Source organism: Antennarius striatus, chromosome 1 (genome assembly GCF_040054535.1).
Source record: "Antennarius striatus isolate MH-2024 chromosome 1, ASM4005453v1, whole genome shotgun sequence".
NCBI lineage: Eukaryota > Metazoa > Chordata > Actinopteri > Lophiiformes > Antennariidae > Antennarius > Antennarius striatus.
Genome location: NC_090776.1, coordinates 4,966,387 through 4,993,674, shown reverse-complemented (window position 1 = coordinate 4,993,674; position 27,288 = coordinate 4,966,387). Strand labels below are relative to the sequence as shown.

The following is a 27,288-nucleotide window of genomic DNA, read 5'->3' as shown; positions in this document are numbered from 1 at the left end:
ACTAATTGTAGTGGACAGAAAAGTCATCAATGTTAGCAACCTGGAAATCACCAGTTTGATAGGACTTAAACCACATCAGTGCTGAGCCCTTCATACCAATCCTAGGCTTGTGCTAGCCATTCGCCACGTCGCCATAGGCGTGTAAATTCCAGATTGGTTACAAGGTTTTTAGGTTGTGTAGCCACAGTGGAAAAAAAGGCTAAAAATTACAACTTTTTTGGACTCTGGAAAATTACTGGTGATGCCTGTGGCCCTATGCAGACATCTGGTGTTGTAGATGTCTGACAGAGAGGATGACTGTACACGTACGACCTTCTGCGCTGACTTCCTGACCCTTTCCAGAGCCTTCCTGTCAGCCTGAGAGCAGCTGATAAACTACACCAGCTTGTGTTGATGAGGATGCTCTCCACAGAACTCCTGTAGAAAGACAGCAGCAGGCCCTAGGACATGGTTACCCTTCTCAACAACCTTAGACAATGTAGGCGCTGTGGTGCCTTTTTCACAAGGACATTGGTGTTACTGCCCCATGTAAGGTCCTCTGGGATGTGCGTTCCCAGGAACTTGAAGTTGCTGACCCATTCCACCAGGTCCCCTCGAATTAGAAGAGGCGGAGGATCCTCCCTTTTTCTCCTGAAGTCCAGCACCATCTCCTTGGTTTTCGAGAAGTTCAGTGCCAGGTTTAGGGAACACCAGGTGGTGAGGTTCAGGACCTCCTCACTGTAGGCTGACTCATCATTATTTGTAATCAGCCCCACCACAGTAATGTCATCAGCAAATTTCACAAGGAAGTTTCCTCTGTTAATCGGGGCACAGGTCATGTACAGGGTGTACAGCATTTGACTGAGCACACACCCTTCGGGGCCCCACTGCTCACAGACAGGGTTGAGGAGTACAGTAGTGATCCCCCAGCCTGACTGCCTGTGGTTCGTGAGGAAACTCCCGATCCATGACCGCACAGTTTGGACAACAGTCTGTTCGGAACATGTGTGTTAAAGGCAGAACTGAAGTCTACAAACAACATCCTCGCATAGCTGCGAGGGTGTTCCAGGTATTCTCACACTGTGTGGAGGGCTGTGTTGATGGCATCACCAGTGGACTGGTGTTGATCAAGACTGGGAGGGAGCAGAGATTTTATGTGCCCCAGGACCAGCCTCTCAAAGCTCTTCATCACTGTGGATGTTAGAGCCACAGGTCTGTAGTCATTCAGGCTGCTGATCGACTTCTACTTGGGGACTGGTATGATGGTGGCCAATTTCAGGCAACTAGGTACTGTGCAGGTGGCCAGTGACAAGTTTAAGATAGATGTAAAGACCTCACTAGCGGCGTCAGGACGGGAGACTTTGATGGGTTCACACCGTGGAGCACCTTCCTGACCTCCTCTGTGCTCACAGTGAGGGCCAGGGTGTCAGCGGGCAGCAGCATGGGGGTTTCCTGCTCCTCTCCAAACCTAGAAAAAAAGATTTAGCTCTTCTGCTAGGTCTGAGCTGGTGCTAGTGGTGGGAGAACTGGAGTGGTTCATATTAAGAAGCTTGCGGATGCCCTGCCAAGCACGTTGGGGGTCACTAAGGTCATATTAAGGGTCATTAGATCAAAAACCCCTTCAAGCCCACCTAACTGAATGCAAAGCGCCGATGGGCTAGCTACTTGCTACAAATGGGGGAAAAAGCAGCTGCCATGTATCTTAACTACTCTAAGAACCAGACCACCAACCTCAATTTTGTTTGATTCAGTGTCTAGAAAAGCAATACCTCACTCAGACAGGTGTGTTTAAACAAAGGACGTGTTGTACTTGAGTTTATAATTTAAATGGACTTAAATGTATGTACTTTATTCTGAAAATAGTCTTTAATTTGTGACTGAGCAACCATCATCATCATTGAATGTCAAAATATTTTTTAAACCAAATTTTGCAAGCCTGTGTCAAATGGTTAATGATAATTTCATTATGGGTATGTTTGTTTCCCTGAGTCTCTGTAGTTTCAGTTTGCGTTTTGTCTTCAGGATGATCTCTTCTGACTGAAAATTTATCCTGGTCCCTCTCAGGTCCACATTTGAGGAGAGACTTGCTGAACCAGATGCTCGCCACATCTTGCCAGCAGGGTCATCTTGAAGTCGCACAGTTGCTGGTTCACAACTATAGTGTTAATACCAGGGACTGTTCCATCCACAGCAATGATTTTGCTGTCATTACTGGTTTGCCTCTGTATGCTGCTGCAACAGCAGGTAGGGAAACATGTGATTACACTTCTGTCATGATCTGTGCTTAATGCAGAGATCTTATAAATGATCGTTAATGTTGCCACAGGAGTGAGAAAATAATTCACCTTTACCAAAGAAGAATCATCGACAATGTTGCTTGGTGCTTACCTGTTGCACTAATGAAACAGACATTTTAGAATATCCCTTGAATCTATGTTGTACATTAGCAATAGCCTTCATTCACAACCATTTAGTATTGTGAACTTTGTCTTGTTTAACGAAACAAAATCAACTTTATGATCCCCGTAGGAAAATTATTTGTCGACTCTAGTTTTAGTCAATCTATTAGTCACATGCAGTTGTATATGTAAACAATCCCTTGACATACACAAAAACATAAGGTACCTGTAAGTATCAGGCAGCTCCATCATGGTGCGCCTCTAATGAACAGCTTGATGGCCTTGAACCAGCTACCCTTCGGTCCCAAGCCGTAGTGGACTGAGCTGCGACCACCCTAGCAAACAACGGCAATAGTGTTTTCTCCACATAAAATTGTTAAATGTCATGTTCGTTTCGTACTAATTTTTTTAAATAAATGCTTGGAGTAAGTGACTCACAATTACGGGACCATGTGAACAGCTGACTTGCATTTTTCAATAGTGTAGGTAGTACACAGAATGTGCACAAGCAAATCCTTGAGGCTGTCTCATTCACCATTAACATTTATCATTAAAGGAACAGTAAACTCATTTTTAAGAGACATACTGTATATGTTGTTCATCATTATGAAAAATAGAAAAACAATTTTTTTTAGATGTCTAGCATCATCCTTTTGGTCAGAAAACTCTAAAATCTGCTCTGCAGCAGCTTCCACATCGAGTGGTCACGTGGGGGTCATATGTCATTGGCGACATACTTCGCTTCATCAGTCAGGGCAGCCATTAGAACACAGTGCGATCAGTGAAGCGATAAACCCAATAAAGAACATGGTTACCTGTGAGGTGAACGGTTGTGCCAACACAGCAAGACATAAACACCAAGACAAGTACCTATCCTTCTTCAGAATACCTTCTGGGAAGCTAGAAAGGAAATGGAGAGCAAGGATAAACGGGGTCAAAATGACCAAAGATCCGAGGATCTGCTATGATTTCCGGATGATTTCCAAAGAGATATGAAGGTGAGATCATTTTCGGAAAACCCATAGTATTTATTCAGAATTCCCAAGGTTTAGTGGATAATTAATTAATGTCTGCACGATTATTGCACGATTATGGCACTCGCGAAAAGTAAACAATATCAAAAAGGTCAATTTAATGAGAAGATCTGTGAAACTGAAATACAACATACAAAAACAGCATGTCAGGCCCTGATCCTCATACATTTGTAAATACAAGAAATATTAATACTTTATAAACTAGAGTTATTCTTAATTCCACAAAGTCCAACTGTAATGAATGGCGGCTAGCTCAATGCTAACATAATATGGAAAATCCCTTGACGGGCTAGCGTGTTAGCATTGGTTCCGTGTTAGCATTGATTAACTTTTCCATACACACAGTAAACCAAAACGGGACATTATAATTAGTTTGATATCTTTGTCAGAATCTGATACAGATGAAGCCACCCGGGATGAGTCACTAGATGTCCAAACTCTCATCCTCCGCATACATCGGGTAATAATTATAGTTGCAGAACATCCTGTTATATCTCATGTGCTGTTCAATTGACTCTAATTTATTGTTCTCCCTGTCATTTGACACAGACACAATGTGGTGATACACAAAAGTGCTTAACGTTCCAATACCTGCAATATATATAGCATGTATTGGAACATTAAGCAATATGTGCAATATATAATGCATGTATAATGTCCACCCCAGATGAGGCAGGGTTCACTATGGGCGTGACTCAGAGCCATACATATTATACACAGACAAACACACACACGTAGGGTCAATTTGTGACCGGCCAATTAAGCTGAAGTGCATGCTTTTGGAGGTTGGAGGAAGCCGGCAGAATCAAAGGCAACCTGAATTAAGACAAAATTTTACTTTTGTAGTATCATTTATTAAGACAAAAGGTTATCTATTACCAAAATAACTTGTGTGAAAAGTTGTTTTGTCTCTGGGAACTAAATAAGTGGTTGCAACTTGACGTAATAACTGGTTGTGTTAATAACTGGTTGCAACTAGACTAAATGCTCTTGAAAAGTTAAGCTTTTTTTTTTTTTTTTTTAAACTAAGCTTAACAGATTCTGGAAAATCTGGGATGTCTTCTGGATTCTCTAGAGTAGAGTAACATACAATAAATTAATTATGAAATAACCTATAAAAAAATGCAACCAATTTTCTTTTTTAAATATAGTATACAGTAATCCCTCATTACTCGTGGTGAATGTGTTCCACGACCACCTGTGAAAAAATGAAATTCGGCGATATAGCGACAAACTATACGATTGTCGCTATACGTTTATGAACCCTCCCCATACTGATATTAAACCACCTTATGTCTGTATTAGTTTTTCCCTCACTCTTATAGACTGTTTAATGCAGTTTTGTGTGTTTCTATAATACACGGAAGTGTGCTGGTGCACAAACGGATGTTGTCAGCCAATAGCATGCGCGTACGGTATCCCGTGACTACCTACTAAAAATCCGACATGTAGTGAAGCCGTGCATCTTGAAGCACAAACAAGCAAGGGATTACTGTATTTAGTATTTAATTGTTTATGATTGTGCATGTTTTATGTTTATTTTGCCTCATTGCAAGACATTATTTGTCCTGTATTTTTTGTTTTGCTGTATGTATTGAAATCACAATAAATAGGAGTTCTGGAAACAATGGTGCCCATCCAGCTTTAGTCAGTTGTATACACGTACAATAAAAAAAAGGGCAATAATCCCACCTTTAACAGGCTGTCAAAGAGGAATTAATTGTACAGTTCATACAACAAAATCCACACCTTGTACAATTATATCTTAAAACTAAGGAACCTGTGGAAATTCCATGATAAAACAATAATATCAGACTTCATACCAAACATATGACAACAAATGTATAGGTATTATAAAGCAAGTGCACCCAAAGTGGTGACGTAACGACTTTGTGTTGGCAAATCATGGATTGCGCTGGGCGGGCATTGCAAAGCCGTAGATGATTGTTAGCAGGCTAACTGGAGAAAGAAAGCAAACTAATCGTGAGATTGGGAAAGGAGCTAATGTTAAAGGAAAAGGCACCTGTCAAAAGAGCAAGTGGAAAGGAAATTTTAGAGAAGTAATAGTTCTATTAGCTGACTACATGAACAGAACAGTATGACCGTTTTTGTTAGATGCCCAAGGAGCATTTTGGATACTATATCGATTGTCCCATTCCAAACGGAAACCATAGCTGAACAGACTGTTCGTGCTATGTCAAAACTTGCGGCACAAACCGAACCACTACCTGGATTAGGCCATGTCCAACCATTACCCCATAAGTGCATTGATCAACACGTTTATAGATAGATAGATAGATAGATAGATAGATACTTTATTAATCCCAGAGGAAATTGCATATATCCACTGCTCAGGCATTACATAACAAATAATACTGGATAAACACCAGGAGAAAAGGAAACATTGACATCACAGGACATACCACAAGACATACATTACACTAACAGACAGGCACATGCAGCACTAACAGGACTTATATACTAAACTATAACTAAAATATAAACAGTATAAAATGTAAAAATATTACAGTATTAAAATATAAGCAGTATAAAATAAAATTTAAACAGTATAAAATTGAATTAAAATATAAAACAGTATAAAAAATAAATAAATTATATATATATATATACATATATATACATGTATATATATATATATATATATATATATAACAGTTTAAAATTAAATTAAATCCATATTCAACCCCGTGCTGACCTCGCCACCTCCCCCCCGCTCCTCCTGAGAGAGTCATTGTACCCCCTGATGGCACGGGGCACGAAGGAGGACCTCAGCCTCTCTGTGGAGGCGCTGTGTGACAGCAGTCTGCCCCTGAAGGTGCTTCTCTGCTGGTAGTGCTGCTAGTCACCATAGAAGACAAACAGTCCCCCATACGGACGTACTGGGGTCTGTCCGTTAGGTAGTCCGTAATCCAGTTCACGAGGTAGGGGTCCACAGCCATGGAGGTCAGTTTATCCTGCAGGAGCTGGGGCTGGATGGTGTTGAAGGCACTCGAAAAGTCGAAGAAGAGCACTCTGACGGCACAGCCCCCGGCGTCCAGGTAGGAGAGTGTGCGGTGGAGGAGGTACATGACAGCATCGTCAACCCCAACCTTGGCCTGATAGGCAAACTGGAGAGGGTCCATAGCACCCTACACCTGTGGACGCATGAGCTCCAGGACCAGTCGCTCTAGGGTCTTCATTACGTAGGAGGTAAGAGCGACCGGTCGGTGGTCGTTGAGCTCAGTAGGGCGTCCTTTCTTGGGTACAGGGACAATGCAGGAGGTCTTCCACAGTGACGGGACCCTCCCCAGCCGCAGACTGAGGTTGAACAATTGTTGCAGGGGGTCCCCTAGTTCCGAAGCACAGGCTCGGAGGAGTCTTGGGGAGACCTTATCTGGTCCAGCCGCCTTGTAGGGACGGAGCCTCCTCAGCGTTGTCGTCACCAGGTCTGCCGTGATGATGGTCTCGGTCGTGGTGGGAGCAGGAGGTTGTGGCGAGGTTGGAAGCACAGTGGTTGAGGTGGGGCCGTTGAGCTTCGCAGCATAAGCATAACAACTCTGAGAACGGGCCATTCCTCCTGGAGGATGACCTCCATCACAGAGTTCTCCCACCAGCAGGCAGCGCATCACAGTCTGACCCAGAACTGGTGTCAGCAAGGAACGTGAATGAATGAATAAATAAATATATACACTGTATGACTCATAAAGAAAGAAACCGACAAATATCCAACTGTCAAGCATGTTCATCAATGTGTCTTCGACGTGGAACTGTTATATGTCAGAAATTAGCCGGTTTTAACTCCGTCCATTCTGTGTGTACATGTAGACACGGGTCACACAAGCTAACGTATAGCGGTTTTTGTCGCAGGGAGACGCCCCTTGGATAGAAAAAGTTTCGGTTACAGCATCCACTCGCTAACGCAGACCAGACATTTTCAAAAAGCTTCACTTTGGCCGGCGTTTTCGTCCCAGATATCTGCAATGTCGTGTGGACGAAAGGCGGAACCACAACAAAAAGCCTCGCTGCCCCATTCCTTACACCAGCGGTACCCAACCTTTTGTGCACCACGGACCGGTTTTATCTAAGATGGTCTTCATTTGCTCGATAATCGTTAATGACCCCAGGACAGCTGTAGTCTAATAATAAGTCATCCGTAATGGTTTTATGTAAAATGCAGACTTCAACAGACAATAAACAATTTTTTTTTTCATAAATTGATAATCAACATCACTGTAAACGAAATAATTTTAAGAAATAATTACATTAAAAATTCGATTCAAGTGATGGCACTGATGAGGTTTATTTTGAAATATAGATAGATAGATAGATAGATAGGTACTTTATTAATCCCGGAGTAAATTGTATATATCCACTGCTCAGGCATTACATAACAAATAATACTGAATAAACACCAGGAGAAAAAGAAACACTGACATCACAGGACATACCACAAGACATACACTACACTAACAGACACATGCAGCACTAACAGGACTTATATACTAAACTATAACTAAAATATAAATAGTATAAAATTAAAATATAAACAGTATAAAATTTAAAAAAATATTAGTGTTAAAATATAAACAGTATAAAATTGAATTAAAATATAAAACAGTATAAAAAAAAAAAAAAATATATATATATATATATATATATACATAAACAGTATAAAATAAAATTAAAATTAAATTAAATCCATTCAACCCCGTGCTGACCTCGCCACCTCCCCCCCGCTCCTCCTGAGAGAGTCATTGTACCCCCTGATGGCACGGGGCACGAAGGAGGACCTCAGCCTCTCTGTGGAGGCGCTGTGTGACAGCAGTCTGCCCCTGAAGGTGCTTCTCTGCTGGGAGAAGGTGGTGTGGAGGGGGTGCCTGTTGTTGTTCATGATAGCCTTAATTTTAGACATGGTCCTGCTCTCCAGAAGCATATCCACAGAGTCCAGGCTCAGCCCGACCACTGAGCCCGCTCTGCGGATGAGTCTGTTCAGACGGTCCATATCTCTTTTCCTGGCCCCCCCACCCCAACACACAATGGCGTATGACAGCACACTGGAGACTACGGACTGATAGAACCAAATTTATTCAACATTTTATATTATCTTTACAAATAAAAAACTGAAAAGTAGGACGTGCAAAATTATTGGCTCCCTGTTCTCTCAGCTCAGGTAACCGATTCCGGAAGTTCCCTGATGATTTCTGAATGATCCAATGTTGACCTAAACGACTAATGACAAACAGAGTGGCATTTGTTCTCAGTTTAAATGTACCTGCTCTATGATGGTCTCAGAGGTCTGTGAAAGGAGTTCTAGAAAACAAACAGCATCATGAAAACCAAAGAACACACCAGGCAGGTCCGGGATGAAGTTGTGGAAAAGTTCAAAGCAGGAATGGGATACAAGAAGATCTCACAGTATTTAAACAACTCCGAAAGCACTGTGCAATCAATAATATAAAAATGGAGTGAGCATGAAACCACTGGAAACCTACCAAGACCTGGCCGTCCCTCTAAACTTGCAACCCAAACAAGGAAGAAACTAGGCAGAGAAGCAATCAAGAGGCCCATGATCACACTGGATGACTTGCAGACATACACAGCTGAGGTGGGACAATCTGTCCTTAAGATAACTATTAGTCATACATAAATCTGGCTTTTATGGAAGACTGGCAGTAAGAAAGTCATTTCTGAAAGAAAACCATAAAAATGCCTGTTTGGAGTTGAAAGAAGCCACTTGGGAGACACAGATGACGTGTGGAACAAGGTGCTCTGGTCAGATGAGACCAAAATTGAACTTTTTGGGCTGAATGCGAAACGTTATGTTTGGCATAAGAGTAACACTGCACATCACCCTGAAAACACCATCCCCCCTGTCAAGTGTGGTGGCAGCATCATGCTGTGGGGAAGATCGCTGGAGTTGAAGGGAAGTTTTATGAATCCAAGTACAGGGTGATTCTGACAGAAAATCTGTTGGAATCTGCAAAAGACCTGAGGATGGGGCAGAGGTTCACCTTCCAACAGGACAAAGAGCCCAAACATAAAGCCAAATCTACAATAGAATGGTTTAAAACTAACCATATAAAGTCCAGACCTCAATCCAATAGAGCATCTGTGGGAAGATCTGAAAATTGCTGTACACAAACGATCTCCTTCAAACCTTAAGGAACCTGAGCTGTTTTGTAAGGAGGAATGTGCAACTATTTCTGTCTCAAGTTGTGCAAAACTTAGAGACATACCCAAAAACACTTTGTGGCTGTGATCGCAGCAAAAGGAGGTTGTACAAAGTATTGACTCAAAGGGGGCCAATACTTTTGTACATCCTACTTTTCAGTTTTTTTTATTTGTAAACACAATATAAAATGTTGAATAAATTTGGAAGCACCACTTCACGATTGTGTCTCTTTTGATTCTTAACAAGTATTTTCAATAGGCTTCAGTTTAAAGCCTAAAATGTGGCAAAATGTCAAAGTTCTTGGGGGGCTACCTTAGCCTGAACACAAATTTTTCAATGCACTGTACATAGGCAGGGAGATGCTGAACGGCGGCTGAAAAAAAATGTAGAAATATGTGAAACAATGTGTCTGCGGACTTGCTGTAAAGGAACTAGTTTTGAACTGTTCACTCCTCTGAACTTTTAACACACACTCTGTTGCAGGTAATGAAGAGATAGCTCAATTCCTGTTGCAGAATGGAGCAGGATTCTCATCATACATTCTTATGGACCATCCAGCCTTCAGCAAACATCTCCTCAGAGTCAAACTGCAGGAAGCCTCCACCCCTGAAGGAGAGGAGGTCTGTGTGCAAATGAGGGGGGTGATAATGGCATTCTGAAAAGATAAATATGAAGATGTCAACAGGTTTTATTTGGGTACCATTGACTGTCATCCAGCCAATATAATGAAAAACACATTCCATTATGAAAAACACATTTTTTCAGCTCTGTACATATACATATTGGACCTCCCTAGCACTACCAACTCCTAGAGTCTGGAAAACAAATGTGTCCTGTTTCAACAGAAAAACAGAAAATTATGCAAAACTCCATAAAAACAATTTGTTTCAGATCAGCACCCATCATGACGTAACAATAAGAGTGATTGACAGAGCTCCGGATATGCCAATCAGGCATATCCTGAGCCCATCTGCGAGAACACCCCCTCTCCCTGGAAAAGGGTGTGTTCATCCCCAAAGTGAAATTCCTGTTCAGGCTAAGGTAGCAGTGTGTGGCAACGACCTGGCTGGCAGACACTGAAAGTTCCTCACAAGCTGTTGAAATCAGATATTATTTGGCTAAATAGTTAGCTCTGCATTGGTCTGTATATGTGCAGTCTGCCTATGTGTGTCCCTGTACCTGTATCATCAGCGTCATAAAAAAAAAACACACAGGCATACATGGCATGTTTTCATCTTATTTACAGTTGCTTATGAGTATGAGAAAAGTGCTATATTGATACATACTTCATTGATCCCAAGAAGGGAATTTCTGTCATAGTTGTACTTCTCCAGAAAGAAAGCTTAATGTTGGAATGAGAATCTAAGAATGAGGAGCTAAAAGAAGTCATAATAAATAGATAAGAGAATAATATCTGTGTATAGAAATGTATACGCAGGTATGTACTGTTTTTAGTGGCCTGCTTCCATTCACCCTACTCCTCCCCACTGAGATGTAGGATTAGGGGACGCAAGTAATATAGGGATGGCGCCCAACAGCCAACAGTTCAATATAGTTCACGCCAACAATAGAAAGCCTCCACGTTTCGTTTTGCCTCCTCTGTACCATCCCTGTCAGCACAAAGTCTAGAAACCCTCAATGGCGTTGACAGAAGAAGCTCATTAACTTACAATGACCATGACGTACAAACAAAGCATTTGGACCTGACATTCATTTAATCAATTTTCAGTCGAAGATATTCAGTACCACAGATCAATTTGGGGCAAGACATTTTGAATACAGAGTAGTTGGAAATCTGGCAGCTGTGTGACATTAATTAAAAAAGCATAATATAGGAGCTTTAAAGGTGACAGAGATTGTCTTAGCATTTTCTTAGAGATGTGTTTGCCCACATTGGATGTATTCAACAATATGTAATGAAAAACAGCAGCAGATACATTTGGAGTTTTTTGTTCAACTAGAGCAGTTCATACAAAAGTCTAATTCAGACATTATCTTCTTACTTCTATGTCAATGGAAAGTTTTTTTAGTTCACCAAACATTCTAGAGCTTCACTGCAAAGTGGTAGAGGTTGTTAAAATTCTATCTTTAAACTGGTTGAATAATAATAAATCTTTATTGTCCACCGGGGTGGAAATTCATCTTTGGCTCACCAGACTTACAGACAAGACATTTAAGACACAATACAGCAGTGATGATCACACCATAGAAAGATAAGACAACAGCACTAAGAAGAGAGAGTCCAACATTAAAAAACCTGTTTCATAATCATCATCATCACCATCGCCATCATTACCACCATTACCATCACCACCACCGTCATGCAGTAGGTCATTCTGTCAAATTAAGAATGTTGACTGCTCTGGGGACAAAAGACTTATAAATATTTTTGGTCGCTAAGGGAACTCCATAGCGCCTACCAAATTTCAGAAGCACAAACTCTGGAGAGAGGATGGGAGCTATCGGCTGTGATGCTCAGAGCTTTCTTCCTCACCCTCTCCTTATACAATAGGCTCAATGCCTTTTGGGGCTTGCCAATGATTTTGCTAGCCATTGACACAATCCTAGACAGTTTGTTCAGGAATTTACTGTTTAAGTGACCAGACCAGGCAGAAAGATGAAATGTCAAAACACTCTCAATCATGGTCTTGTACACAAGTTCTAAGACCTGTTGACTAACACTGAAGCTTTTCAGCTTTCTGAGTAGATAAAGTTGCTGGGAACATTTCTTGTAAGTATACTCTGTGTTACCAGAGAAGCTCATCTGGGAGTCTAGGACTGTGCCCAGGTATTTGAAGTCCTCCACAGATTCTATAAATTGGCCATCCAGCGAGACTGGCAGTATAGTAATATCTGGTTTAAGCATGATTAATTCCTTTGTCATGCCTACGTTGACTTCTAGCTGGCTGGTGTGACACCACCCTTCAAGTGCTACAGTATGAGCAAGGTAGGCATCTACACCACAGGGGTCTAATTTAAGTAACAGGGCAACTAAGGCCATATCATCTGCATACTTAAATAGTTTGAAATATTTCTCATTGATCATAAATTCATTAGTAAAAAGAGAGAATAACACAGGGGACAATAGACTTCCTTGTGGGCAACCTGTGCTCACAGTGATCACCTCTGATGTGTTCTCCCTGGCACAAACCCTTTGTGGGCGACAAGAAAGAAAATCCCTAAACCACAAGATTAAACTGGGATGTACTTTGAGATCAGCAGCCCTTTTCAGCAGGATATGGATCTTCATTGAATTAAATGCTGAGCTAAAATCTATGAATAATACCCTAACATATTCTTTAGGGTGCATAAGATGTGTGACTGCATGAAGCATGGTCAGTAATGCATCGTCTGTACCTCTGTTCCTCTTATATGCAAATTGAAATGGGTCCATTCTTATTGACACCAATGCAGCTAGGAGGTTAAGCAGGACTCGTTCAATAGTTTTACATAGTACAGAGGTTAAAGCAATAGGCTGGAAATCATTAGGTGAGCTTGTGCCTGGCTTCTTGGGCACAGGCCTGATTATAGTGTTTCCATGATAGTGGCACTGTGCCGCTGTCTAAGAGAAGCTGAAACAGCCTGGTTAACATTCCCTTAAGTTGGAAATAACAATCTTTAAGAACTCTAGGCTTCAGACTGTGAGGCCCTGGGGCCTTGCCTCGCTTGAGTCTTAAGAGACAGGAAGCAACCTCATCCTCCTTGATGACTATGGGGGTTGCTGTTGGAAGATTATTGCACATTTCATCACATTCCATATTGTCATTCAAAGTGTCAAATCTACAGTAGAATCTATTTAGGTCATTGACATCGATTTGACTACTAGAACTCCCAGCCTTTTTGAGGGGTCTGCCCATTAGGGTTTTTAGCCCCTCCCAAGCTTGTTTCACATTTCCATTTACAAACTTGCTCTCTATTTTGTTTTTAAAATCTAGTTTCGCATTAAGGATGGCTCCTCTTAGCTTCCTCCTTTTCTCATGGACCAAATCCATGTTGCCAGCACAGAAAGCAAGCTTCCTTTCATTAATGTAGCCCTTCAGCTCTTTAGACACCCAGGACTTGTTGTTCTGAAAAATTCTGGTGGTTTTCTTTTCAGACGCAGTGTTTTCAAAGAAAGTTACATATGATGTGATAGTATCAGTTCACGAACATCCTGGCAGGACTCGAAGGTGTCCCAAGTAGTGTTTTCGAGGCAGTCACTAAGTTGTTCTCTGCTCCTATCAGACCTCACCAGTATCTCCTTGGAGACAGGTTTTGTTCTTTTCACCATAGTTCTGTACTTGGGAAGTAGATGAATGATGTTATGGTCCGATGTTCCGAGCGGGGGTCTGTATACGCTTTTATAGGCATTGGGGACATTTCCATAGAATTGGTCAACAGTCCTATTTAGGCGAGTTGGGCAATCCACATATTTGTTGAGGGTTGGCAAGTGCTCAGATAGGTTGCACGAGTTAAAATCCCTGAGAGTCACTGCAGAGCGAGTGAGAGCATTTTTATAACTCTCTGATATTCTCTCCCCTGCAGCCTCATAATTTGGACCAGGGACACATGTGAGAATAATCGTAATCTGTCCAAATTCCCGTGGACTGTAAAAGGGTCTGAAAGAAACAGTTAATATTTCAAAGTCTGGGGTGCACACTTGCTCTCGAATGCAGAATTGTGTGGCCCAGCTGTTGTCCACAAACATTACACAGCCCTCCTCCGATGGATTTAGAGGAGCTGCGCTTTTCCCGATCCGCTCTGATTGTAGTGTAACCAGGTAGGCTTGGGGTTATGTGTTGCTCTTAAGCCCCGTTTCTGTAAAACAGACCTGATCGCTCTGCCTGAATTCACAGTCATGTTTGGCTCTCGCCACGAGCTCATCCAGCTTGTTGTTTACAGAGCACGCATCTGACAAGGTAATAAAAGGGACTGGGAACCTGCTGCCGCGTCTCCACAGCCGCTGTCTCACGCCGCCTCTCGATCCCCGCTTTTTCCTCTGTCCTCTTCGGCAGGCCATGCATTTCACTCCTAGGCCTTCAGTAATGTTCTAGTTAGTCAGATTTGCATAAATACATCTTATAATATGCAGCTCTCACCGCTGAGCCAATGTAGTGTTCGAGGACCGAGACGTTTAACTTCTCTCAAATGAGACAAAAACTTTTGGAGAGGCATCAGCCCTACTCCTTTCATTGTCAGTCGCACAGAAGAACCCTGCAGCCACATCTTTTATAGACGTTACACAACTACAGTACATCACAGAACAACTCACTGAGGCACCATCATAACACTGTGCCACAACTGTGTCCAGACAACATTCTTTGTAATTCTTGAGAAAGGAAAAAAATAAGCTGCAATGTCATCAGCTTGCTGGCCACTAGATCTTTGTATTAGACAAAATGCTCCTTGACACCTGATTCCGTTACATAGCTCAAGACAAGTGTGAGTTGTGGGGCATTATCCACGTCTGTTGTCTCATCCACCATTACAGCGGCAAAAAGCGATTTTTGATTGATGTTTTCATCTCTTCTTCAATCACTTCTGAAATAGCATGAATGAGGTCCTTTTGTATTATGCAAGATGTCCCAGCAAACTCTGTTAGTGGACAAGTGACAATACTGGTCTGTGTCATGCTCAGCAAGAAAAGAAAAAAGTTCCACTTAGTTGCGTACCTGATCATTGAGCAGCGAATCCACTCTCGTGTCCCCAAAAGTTTTTAAAAGCACCGTAGTTTGCAAATGTCCAGTCATGGTTTGGTGTCCTTGGTTAAAAATTCAAGTTTACAAATCTAGTGTGGCGCCAAACACCAAATCAATCCTTTGCAAACAAAAGGCAGCGTCCCTTGGAGCCTGTCAGCCATGGGTTTCGCTTGTAAATAGTTGTCTGGAAATGGTGGACAAACCCTTTTCCAGCCTGGGACAGGTTAGCTAGTTAATGTGTAAGGTGTAAAGATACTTGGATTGCACTGTATCGAAGAGGACTAAAATACATGTTTTGCTCTCTTTATCCTTCCTAATATCATGTTTTGTGTGTGTCCAGACTCTCAGTGTATTTTGGAGTGATCTGCAGCTGCCCTGGTTGGAGCTGGACTGGTTCTTGGATGTATCATCACGCATCACCCACCTTGATCTGTCATCTAACAGTCTGGCTGCTCTTCCTTCCATGGTACCCTGGGGTCTCATCCACCTGAAATGTCTTGATCTTTCTAATAACCTGCTGAAAGAGCTACCAGATGCTCCCAACTCCCTGGAGGTCCTCTGCTCCAGGTACATACATGTATGTCTTGTATGCAGCCCATTGATATGTATGTGTGGGCCTATCACATAATTTTAATACTTTTTACACTCCAGCTAGCAACAGAATCAACATTATAAACATGTTGATACTCCATCTTCTCCAAGGTAGATGGAGAAGATGGTATTGATGTTTGCGTTATGTTTGTTGCCCTCAAGTGGAAAAGTTAGAAAGCAGTTAGAAGTAGTTAATAGCTAACTCAAAGAAAAGCAAAATTAACTGAAAAAGTGGTGAAAGAGTTACATGTCCGGGAGCTGCCACATTATTGTTTGGTTCAGTGTAAATAGACATAGGTGGAGAAAAGCTATTTTGCTATCTTTATTTTTTTTTAAAGGGCCACTGTCATGGCCATGATGTCATCGAGTTTGTTACATTTGTCATATTTAAAAACATTATTACACTTGTTGCTCACTGGGAGGTTTAAATCTGAATTAATTCTGCCACTTAAATTTTGAATCCTTGTACATCATATGATTTTAGTCACTATTAAATTCAGCTGTATGTCTTAAGGGCGGCACAGTGGCGCAATGGCTAGCGCTGTCAAAGCGGTTCTGGGTTTGAGTCCCGCTCAGTGCGGAGTTTGCATGTTCTCCCCGTTTCTACATGGGTTCTCTCCGGGTTCTCCGGCTTCCTCCCACATCCAAAAAAAAAACCATGCGCTTCAGGTTAATTGGCCGGTCCCAAATTGCTTATAGGAGTGAGTGTGTGTGCATGTTTGTGTGTCTGTGTGTAGCTCCGCGATGCACTGGTGTCGTGCCTGGAGTTTCCCCACCTCACGCCCTAAGACAAGCTGGGATAGGCTCCAGCTCCCCGCGACATGCACAAGCGGATGAAGCGGGTTGAGAAAATGAATGAATAAATGTATGTCTTAATTGATGTATATCTTATGTTGATGTCTTAATTACATTTACCAGTGAGCACAAAGGCCAGAACGGAAACAAACTGGCAGCTGGTAAAAAAAAAAAGATCAAACAGTAATGAACTAACAAATACAGTATGCTGTAAGGGGCAAGCTTGGTGTACTTTATATGAGACGGACGGACAGTCTCCCAGACAGAAAGACAGACAGAGACAGAAATTATTTACCTCTGCTCAAATACAGTCATATATTACACAAGGTTACAGTTATCACACAAAGAAACAGCAGTCACAATAAGTAAATGTAGCAGGTTGGGATATATAGGTAGAATGTAAAGACAAGAGACATATAAAAAACACTACAGACAAACACATACTAAACTTAACAGCAAAAAAAAAGAAGTTCAGAAATTGCACAGATCCCAGTGGATCCCATGCTAGATGCCCACACGGTGGGCAGGCACATCCATCACAACATCTGTCACTGAGGGAGCTTCTCTGCTGGGAGAAGGCAGTGTGCAGGGAATGACTGATGTTCCCCAAAATCGCTCTGAACTTGGACATGGTCCTCCTCTCCAGGCTCTGACCGGTCACAGAACCACCCTGCAGATGAATGTGTTCAGGTGTTTCATGCCCCTATCCCTGGAACCACCACCCCAACACACAGTAGCGTAAGACAGCACACTGGACATGACGGACTGGTAGAACATCTGAAGGAGCTTGGAGCAGATGTTGAAGGAGACCAGCATCTACATGAAATACATCCTACACTACTCTTCTTGTACATACAGTCGAAGTTGGTAGACCAGTTCAGTCTCTTGTCCAGATGCAGTCCCCGGTACTTGAACGTCTCTACCATTTCCACCTCCTTGCTATCAATGACCACCAGCGGTGCCGGGGCAGGTGTCCGTCAGAAATCATGACCATCTACTTCGTCCTTTACATATTCAGCTGGAGCTCGTTCCACTGACACCACTCCACTAAGTCCGTTGCCACTCTCCTGTACTCGCCCTCCTCACCCTCTCTGATACATGCCACAATCATTGTGCCATCTGAGAATTTCTGCATGTGGCATCTACCAGAGTTATACTGGACGTCTGTGGTGTAGAGGGTGAGCAGAAAAGGAAAGAGCACAGTTCCTCAAGGAGCTCCTGTGTTGGTGGTCACCACAGATGAGAAACAGTCACCCATATAAACATACTGGGGTCTGTGTGTCAGGTAGTGGGTGATCCAGCTCACAAGGTTGGGGTCCACAGACATTGAGACCAATTTCTTCTGCAGGAGCCAAGTTTTAATGGCGTTAAAGGCTCTCCACAATTCAAAGAAGAGCACCTTAACAGCACAACACCTGATTTCCAGCCCAACACCCAATTTCCAGCGCACAGTGGAGAGGATACAGAATGGTGTTGTGAACCCCAACCTGAGGCTGGCAGGCAAACTGGTGGGGGTCCATCCACCTTGCACCTGGGGTTGCATGAGCTCCAGTACCAGTTGCTCTAGGCTCTTCATCACATGCGAAGAGTGACTGGTCAATAGTAGTTGAGCTCAGTCAGGCATCTCCTGTTAGGCACAGGGACGATGTAGGAGGTTTTCCACAATCATGCGACCCTCCCCAGCCGCAGACTGAGATTGAATACCTTTTGAAGATAGTTTCCTAGTTCACCTGGGACGGTCACCTGGTCCAGTACGGCGACCTTCCAAGGACAAAGCCTCCTTAGTGTTGACATTACCGGGTAAGACGTAATCACAGTGTGCATATAGGACCTAATAGGGGCTGCTGGTGGATTAATGTAGGGGGTCCAGAAGTTGCATCCCGGACCTCCTCTGGTCCTCATGGACATCATCTCCTCCTTGGAGTACACCAGTCCAGTACTGCTGGCTTGCACTATTGAGTTAAATTCAATAACTCGATTGGAGTTAAATTATAAAAGACGTGACACTCACACAGAGCAAAAGAAACCTGCAGCCTGCTCGCGCATACACAAATCACTATTGTGTTACACCTTACCTTTTTACATCACAGGTAAATTTTTGCTTTATTTGATAGTGACACCTGAAGATGTGACAGAAAAAAATGGGTGACAAAGAAGAAATGACAACTAAAGGACTATAGCCTTGGTATATGGGACATGTACCATTTCCATTATTCTGTGCTCCAGTGCTCTTACTTTGATTACAACTTTCACATAAGCAGAGTGCATCTGGATCTACTGTCCAATAACACTTGCATTTACTCAAAAATTCTCCTCCTATACCATAGTTATTGATTGTAACATCAGACTATAAAATAGAATCATTTCAAGGATAGAAATATTAACGTCCATTTTTGTGTGTGTCAGTTTAAAGCAGGTAAATCTCTCTCAAAACCTGTTCACCAGTTTGCCAGTTGAACTACTCCATTTGACCCACACCCAGAGACTCTCTGCTGCCAAGAACCACCTCACAGTCCTGTTTGACATCCCTACTAGTATGTTCCAAGTCATGTATATTTTTATATATGTGTCTATCTATATATATATATATATGTGTATATGTGTATGTATGTATATATATGTGTGTATATGTGTATGTATGTACGTACCCGGATGGCCGGACCGTAACGCCGAAGCGGTCTTCATCTTTGTGTTCGTCCATTCGACACACATGGAGCAGTTACGGCTTTATTGGACACAGTGGGTTTTTTTCCTGTGACAGCAAAAAAAAAAAAAGAAAACAAACAAAGTCTGATATTATTATTTTATCCTGGAATTTCCATGGATTTCCGCTAGTATATATACAGTATGTACACTCAACAAAAATATAAACGTAACACTTTTGGTCACATTCCACAACATTCCACAGGCCACAGTTGACAATCTGATAAACTCTATGCGAAGAAGATGTGTTGCACTGCATGAGGCAAATGGTGATTACACCAGATACTGACTGGTTCTGAGTCCCCAGACCCCAATAAAGCAAAAAAACCCTGCACATTTCAGGGTGGCCTTTTATTGTGGGCAGTATAAGGTACACCTGTATACTAATCATGATGTCAGATCAGCATCTTGTTGTGGCACACCCGTGAGATGGGATGGATTATCTCAGCAAAGCAGAAGTGCTCACTATCACACATTTAGACAGATTTGTGAACAATGTTTGAGAGAATATTGTGTATCTGGAATGAAGTATAGATCTTTAAGTCTATCTCATGAAAAATGGGAGCAAAAACAAAAGTGTTGCGTTTATATTTTTGTTGAGTGTATATATACATATATATATATATATATGTGTGTGTGTGTATATATACATATGTATATACTGTACAGTGCGCCCTATCGCATCAAAGCTCGCGACTCCACCTCATAGCCATAAGCACATTCTATTGGATGACGGCATCCTGAAGTGTGCTCCGTTCTGTCAGTCTCAGACTTTCGTGAGACACAAAAGTGCTTTAAACAGTCGATAAGAGTGTGGGAAAAGGTAATACGGATAGGGGGTTTAATATCAGTATGGGGAGGGTCATAAATGGTTAAATTACCGTAAATAATAAGATAAGTAGCTCATATCTCTATCGCGCAATTCATTAATTGTGTGTGGTTCCCGGAATGCATTAACTGCAAAGAATGAGGGCGCACTCTACAGTAGTCCCTCATTACTCACAGGAAATGCGTTACAGGACAACCCGGGGAAAAACAAAATTCTGCGATATAGCGACCAAGTATTATTTACGGTTTTTGAACTTTCCCCAAACTGATATTAAACCACCTTATATTTATATTAGTTTTTCCCATACTCTTATAGACTGTTTAAAGCACTTTTTAGTGTTTCTTTAATACACACTCTTATAGACTTGTAACACCCCCGGTGTTTCTTGTGGTGGGCAAGGATGACACACAAGATATTCCTTGAACAGGCCTTATTTGGCGTCCAGCCTTAACAAGGAACAAACAAGAACTGACAATGATCTCGCAAACACTTGCAGAACACACACACTTAGGCCAACTCAGGGCAACACACACACCACAGAACAACACAGTTTATCACAGACTGTTTAAAACACTTTTGTATTAAAGAAAAGTTGCAGGAGGAACCGTGAGTCTCGGAACGCAGTGCACATACGGATGCTGTTAGCCAATAGCACACGGGTACGGTATCACGTGACTACCTACTAAAAATCTGCGATGTAGTGTAGCCACACATCAAATAAGCTAGTGATTACTGTATATACTGTATGTATATATACAGTTATGGTCAAAATAATAGTGTCTTTAAAAAGGTGAGTAAATGCACATTCTATTTCAAAGAAGGAAAATTGGAAAAAAGTTATTCAATTTTATAATATTTCATGGAAAGTCAAGAAATGTAATGTTAAATAGCAGTGTCTTTGGAATCTCAAAAATGTACCGTATAAACTAAGAAATTCTTGAAAAATCAACTTTGCTGAATATCCTCAACAAATGTTTAGTTATGAAACCACAGTTACTGATAATTCCTTCACGTCTGTGGTGCATGCAGTTGACCAACTTCTGGCAACGGTCAACAGGTGTTGCATCCGATGTCGAATAAACTGTGTTCCACAATTCCTCTGTATTTCTTGGTTTTGCCTCATGAACAGCATTTTTTATATCAGCCCACAAGTTTTCGATGGCATTGAGGTCTGAGGATTGTGCTGGTCACTCCATTAGCCGGACGCTGTTTGTCTGGAGCCATTACTTTGCTTGTTTTCAAGTGCGTTTGGGGTCATTGTCTTGTTGAAACACTCATTTCAAGGACGTTTCCACTTCAGCATGCAGAAACCTGACTACTTCCAGTATTCTGATGTTCTCAAACTGATTCATGATCCCTGGTATTTGATAAATAGGACCAATACCATAGTATGAGAAACATCACCAAATCATGATGCTTGGACCACCATGTTTAACCGTCTGTGGATTGAATTCAGTGTTTGCAGGTTGTGTGACAGAGTGTCTGTGGCCCTTAGACCCCAAAAGAGCATTTTGATTCTCATCAGTCCACAAAATATGGCTCCATTTCTTTTCAGGCCAGTCAATGTGTTCTTTGGCAAACCGCTTCAGCAGATGTCTGTTTTTTAACAATGGGACTTTGCAGAGGCTTCTTGCTCATAGCTTGGCTCCACATAGATGTCATCTGATTGTTACAATACTCAGAGACAATCTTAGATCTTCCCTGATCCTCTTGGAGCTGATCATTGACTCAGCCTTTGCCAGTATGGTTATGCTCTTATGCATTTAAGAAGTTGTTTTTCTTTTTCTTCCTCGCCTTTCTGGTTTTGGCTGCCATTTTAAGCGTTTGATATCATTTTGGCTGAACAGCCTATAAGTTTCTGCACTTCTTTGTAGGTTTTTCCCTCTTTTATCCAATTCTTGATTAAAAAACGCTCTTCATCAGAACAGTGTCTTCAACAACCAATTTTACTCGGTTTTTCAGGACAAATACACAGCCAGCATATGGAATATCGGTTGCCTTGATCCTAACATAAGAACTATCCATTAACATCCTTTTCTGCCCCACAGAAGCAACGCCCTCCCCAATGAACTCACCACTGCTATTTTTTTTAACATTACATTTCTTGACTTTCTGTGAAATGTTATAAAATTTAATTGCTTTTTCCAATCATCTTGCTTTGAAATAGAATGTGCAGTGTCCCCAATGCATTTGTGATCATTAAAATGCAATTTATTTTAGTAATTTTGACATTTAGTCACCTGTTTAAAGACACTTATTATTTTGAGCATAACTGTATATATATATTATATATATCTTTATATACACTGTCAAAAAATTAGAGAATAGCAACCTATCAGTCAAATTTCTGGGATATTGATCTGGTCAGTTAAGTAGGAGAGGGGGTCGTTAATCAGTTTCAGCTGCTTTGTTGTAAATGAATAAAATTTTGAATAAAATAAAATTTTTAAAATGTTACAAAGATGTGAAAATTTTTTTTTTAAAAATCTAGAGTTTCTTTTCAATCTCCAGTGGTAATTTGGATGTCAGATACTATGCATTTTTTCGACTCTAACTGGTAATTGAAAGATAGATTTTACAATGTTGTTTTGATCATCTAGTCAAATAAGTGATTCTTTACTACTCTTCTGTTGGTACTTGGAACCAGTGTAGATATATTGTTAATCTATACAAGTATGCATATGTTAAATTTTAGAAACTAGTAGTAATATCAGGATTTTTTTGTGAATTTGTATAGTTTTGATGTTAACAGTGGTTTGACTGTTTGATTACCCTTTGTCAGCAACTAACTGGATTGGTCTTCGGAAGTTGGAGGAGCTGGATGTGTCTGACAACTGTCTGACCTGTCTCTCCAATGCTGTCATGCATTGTTTCAAGAGCCTTAGCATTCTCAGTGTATGCCGGAACAAACTCATCAGCTTTCCTGAGCCCTGGGCTTGTCCACTGGTAAGAAACCATATACTGTGTGTGCGTATGTGTGTTTGTGAGCGCGCACGTGAATGTGTGCGTGTGCATACTCACACACAGAACTTCTTTCTTATTCATAAACTAATTTTAAAGGGTTTTTGTTTAGGCCGAAATGAAATATTCCAGTTCTCCATCTTTGATACTGTACTTATTCAGTCCTCTGGGTACAGAATTCAACAAATGTTATATCAAAGCATTTTGTTGGTGTACATTCTAATTCACCCAGGCCATGGTACACCTTAAAGGTTGAATCTAGTTTTCATATTCAAGATATCCCAAAGTAGTTACGTATTTATTAATTAATTTAAAAGGGACATTGCACAACAAATGTGTTAGACTGATCAGAGATAGCTTAAAGCTTATTTTCATCTGTAGTCCGTGGCCAAATGCAACTATCAAAAGAAAATAAAACAACATAAAGCACCCCCCACACACACACACCCCAACACACATAAATAGAGATCCATGGATCCACAAATATCAAGAACACATCAACTCACCATATGTTGACCAGTAACACCAGCTCTAGTGATCACAGCTATGACTGCCCTTCAACCATTTCTTTACGTTAAGTTTAAACTGATGAAGAGTGTCAGACTCTCAAATACATAACGGCAGTTTGTTCCAGCTTTGACTGGGAAAAGGTTTGCCTACATGCGGAGGACATAAAGTTCACATGGCAGTTCCCTCTGAAAGTGGGTCGAGTTTTTCTAACACTTGTTTCATCACATGATTTTACAAAAGCTTTCAGGGGTGGTGGTATCAGATTATGCAAGATCTTATAAACTAAATTTACATTAGAAAAGAAAATTAAATTTTCAATTGTTAGCAGCTGTAATTTCTTCACAATGTCACAATGATGATAGAAGATTTTTTAATCCAATATTTTAAGAGCTTGTTTGTGCAGGCTTTGTAATGGCTGTTGCACAGTATTAGATGAAAGAGCAGTGTTCTTGTTAGCGTGCGTCTTTGACGCACATTTTTTGACAGGAATGCACGATCATCAGACAACATGTGTCCCTGGGATGCAATCTTTATCTACTTACAATAAAATAAATCGATGTTAGATTTTTCACAATATGACATTGCGCAAAAATACACTTCCATTTCAAAAAAAAAAAACATTTACAATTTATTAATTTTTCCTCCTAAATTTCGAACCTGGAAATCAACATTATGTTTTGATATTCCCCGAGTACCTCGTCACGAGACTCACCTGTGTGATTGAGCCTTATTAAAATCGACTAAACGTTACCAAGACAAAGCCTATGAAAAAGATACAAAAGTTGGAAAAAAAAACACGTGACAGGGCTTTTTTTTTTTGTTAATACAAAACAATAAAAAGTTATTGAAGAAAAAGAAACAGATAACGCTGTTGACAGTACGGAAGAAGAATCAGAAGAAGCCAAGCAAAAACCAGCAGAAATCCTAATGTTTGTACCGCAATGGATGCGATTGTTTCCGTAAATTTCAGCACCCAAGACAAAATAATGACAAATTTCTCCACAAATTACAAAAAAGTTGTTTTTGGAGAAGGCTCTGTCAGCTTGGTGCAGTGTCCACAGGAGAATAAATGAATTAAAAGCAATGAAACTTATTGAGTGAAAAGCAAATTAATAAAACTGAACTACATCTTTTGTTGTTTCTAAAACTTTTTTTTTTTTTAAGATTGACCACCAGGCTGTAACATTTTGATAAAAATAATGTGCAGTTTTACTCTTTTCTTCTTTTTACTTAAAGTTATGACGTCGTTATTAATAAAATCATTAAAATTGTTGTTTAGTTGTTATATTGTACTATCGGCTAAACTAAATCCTTGTTTACGGCTTCTACCATATATTCTGTTATTTTGGGATGCATAAATGTGATGTTGGGATGCACTAACTTGAGTGTGCTCTTAATTTGCCTTCGGGGATCAGACTAGTATACAAAATTTAAAAAGAAAAAAGATATTTCCACATTATTAAGTACAGTAACGCCTTGCAGCTTCAAGATGCATGGCTCCACTACATTGAGGATTTTTAGTAGGTAGTCCCGTGATACTGTACGTGCCAGTTATTGGCTGACAGCATCCGTTTTGTGCTGCGTTCCGACTCACGGTTCCTCCTGATATTAAACGGAGGTTTAATATCAGTATGGGGAATGTTCGTAAAAGTTAAAATTACCATAAATAATAAAATAAATAGTTTCATCATGGAATGCATATTCAGCTTTGCAGCATCTGTGGTCATCTGCTAGTGAATATGTCTACATTGGGATACATTAAATTTTACAGTTTTAATCAGGTTTGCTATGTGCTTTTTAAAAGATTAAGTCCTGTACAACACTACCCCTAAGTACCTGACAGACTCTACCTCCACTTGAAATTAAGTTTTTCACCTTTCACAATAATTTCAAGTGCAGGTTGAGGATTATTTCTTATGGAGAAAAACATGCTTATCATTTTGTTGACATGTAGTGCCAGGCATGATTGCTCCATCCAATCTGAATTGTTTTCCATTGCACTGTGTAGCACCTCTGCTGCTCTTTAACTTGATTTAGCGTGACATAAATTACAGCGTCAACGGCATATGGTTTTGAGCAAACTTCAGGACAGATAGACAGTAGGTCATTGATATATACACTGAATAAGAGAAAGCACAAAATAGAACCCTGTGGAAACCCAACTGAGCTGTCTAAAAAGGAAGACATTGTGCTCTTAATTTTTGAACATTGTTTTCAATTTCCCAGATATGATTTAAACCATTCCAATGTTCAGTCTGAAATATTATGATATGATTATGATAATATTCAGATTCAGCCTTCAAACATTTATATTAAGGCACCAGAGCAGGTCTAACCAAACCATTCCCAACGAAAACGCACTTTGCGACAGTGGAAAAGAAAGAAATTATCTTAATAGGCAGAATCCTTAAGCATATCCAACACTCAATAATGGTGGTCCTCTGCTTTGACTGCTTGGGGTGAGAGAGAGAGAAATGAGAAGATAGATTGAGAAAGCAGGAGAGGTGGGGAAAGAAAGATTGCAATTTGGATTATTTATAGTAAATACCTTAATAACAATAATATTAATAATAATAATAATAATAACAATAATAATAATAATAATGATAATAATATAATAATTATTAGTATTAGTATTAACGACAATGTGAATAATGAAAATGGTATTGACAATGATGATTCATAACCGGGTTACCAACAGTAGATCTCATCACCAACCATGGTAATCTATAGGATGAGAAAGCATAAAGACATTGGTGAAGAAGACATGCTAGTAACATGAATTAATGAGACTTGAATGTGTAGAGAAGAGGAGAAAGAAACTTAATAAAACAGCAAAGTCTTGCCCCTGCTGTTAAACAGTACATTAAATTAGATTTTGACTTGTGGAGCAAAAGACAGGATGAATGTCATCTAGCCTCGACAAATGGTTTATCAGTCTAATAAAGGAAAATTTGTAATGACATTAAAGACCATGAAAAAAACCAACAATGTAAAGCTAAGCGGCTTTTGTTGGTAGCAGGGGTAGAGCATTTAGGTAATGTGAAATAATGTTTCATCTTTGCAACCATTTTTACATAAATTGCGTGATGAGTTAAAAACATTGTTTCCACATGGTTACCTGAATGGATCTCCTTTGTTGTTCCCCGCAGAAGCAATGCAAAGCCTCATCCAACATGATCCAAAGTCTTCCAAACAGCATTTCCATTTTCTGGAAGGATAAGCTGCAGGAGGTGGACTTCTCTGACAATCACCTGAAGGAATTGCCTTCAGATATTTTTGAACTGAAGGTAAGAGCGATGAGTTGTTTTATCACCCAGATGCAGTGAAATTAATGGTTTAAAATTGATGGATAGATATAAGAAATCAAGAGTCGGTTCAGAACACAGTTTTTTAGTCAAACGTGGATTCCATTAAAATCAACATCACCCTAACCCTAACCTTAATTTACCAGTCGGTCTACTTCATATCTTAAATGCTTTACTTCCAAAAATTGATCAACTCTTTTTGAACATTTGGTTTCATCAACTCTTTGAACATTTTGTTTCACCTGATTTCACCATTTGTGCTAAATTTGTGATCACTTCTTCTCCTTTCGGCTTTTCCCTTTCCCTGTGGGTCGCCACAGCGAATCTGT

The 27,288-nt window shown here is 40.6% G+C and overlaps 1 protein-coding gene across 4 annotated transcripts in view; it reads left to right on the top strand.

Annotated features, from left to right (window-relative positions):
• The window catches only part of lrrk1 (leucine-rich repeat kinase 1), a 94,193-nt gene that overhangs the window by 18,370 nt on the left and 48,535 nt on the right, over positions 1–27,288 (top strand). For 3 of the 4 annotated variants that reach the window (XM_068313014.1, XM_068313006.1, XM_068313030.1), the window contains exons 5-10: positions 2,044–2,223; positions 10,068–10,204; positions 15,603–15,829; positions 19,055–19,182; positions 22,963–23,126; positions 26,804–26,941. In XM_068313014.1, the coding sequence (XP_068169115.1) occupies positions 2,044–2,223; positions 10,068–10,204; positions 15,603–15,829; positions 19,055–19,182; positions 22,963–23,126; positions 26,804–26,941 (974 nt within the window). The remainder of the gene's footprint in view (positions 1–2,043; positions 2,224–10,067; positions 10,205–15,602; positions 15,830–19,054; positions 19,183–22,962; positions 23,127–26,803; positions 26,942–27,288) is intronic. The other variant, XM_068313021.1, reaches the window with a different exon arrangement.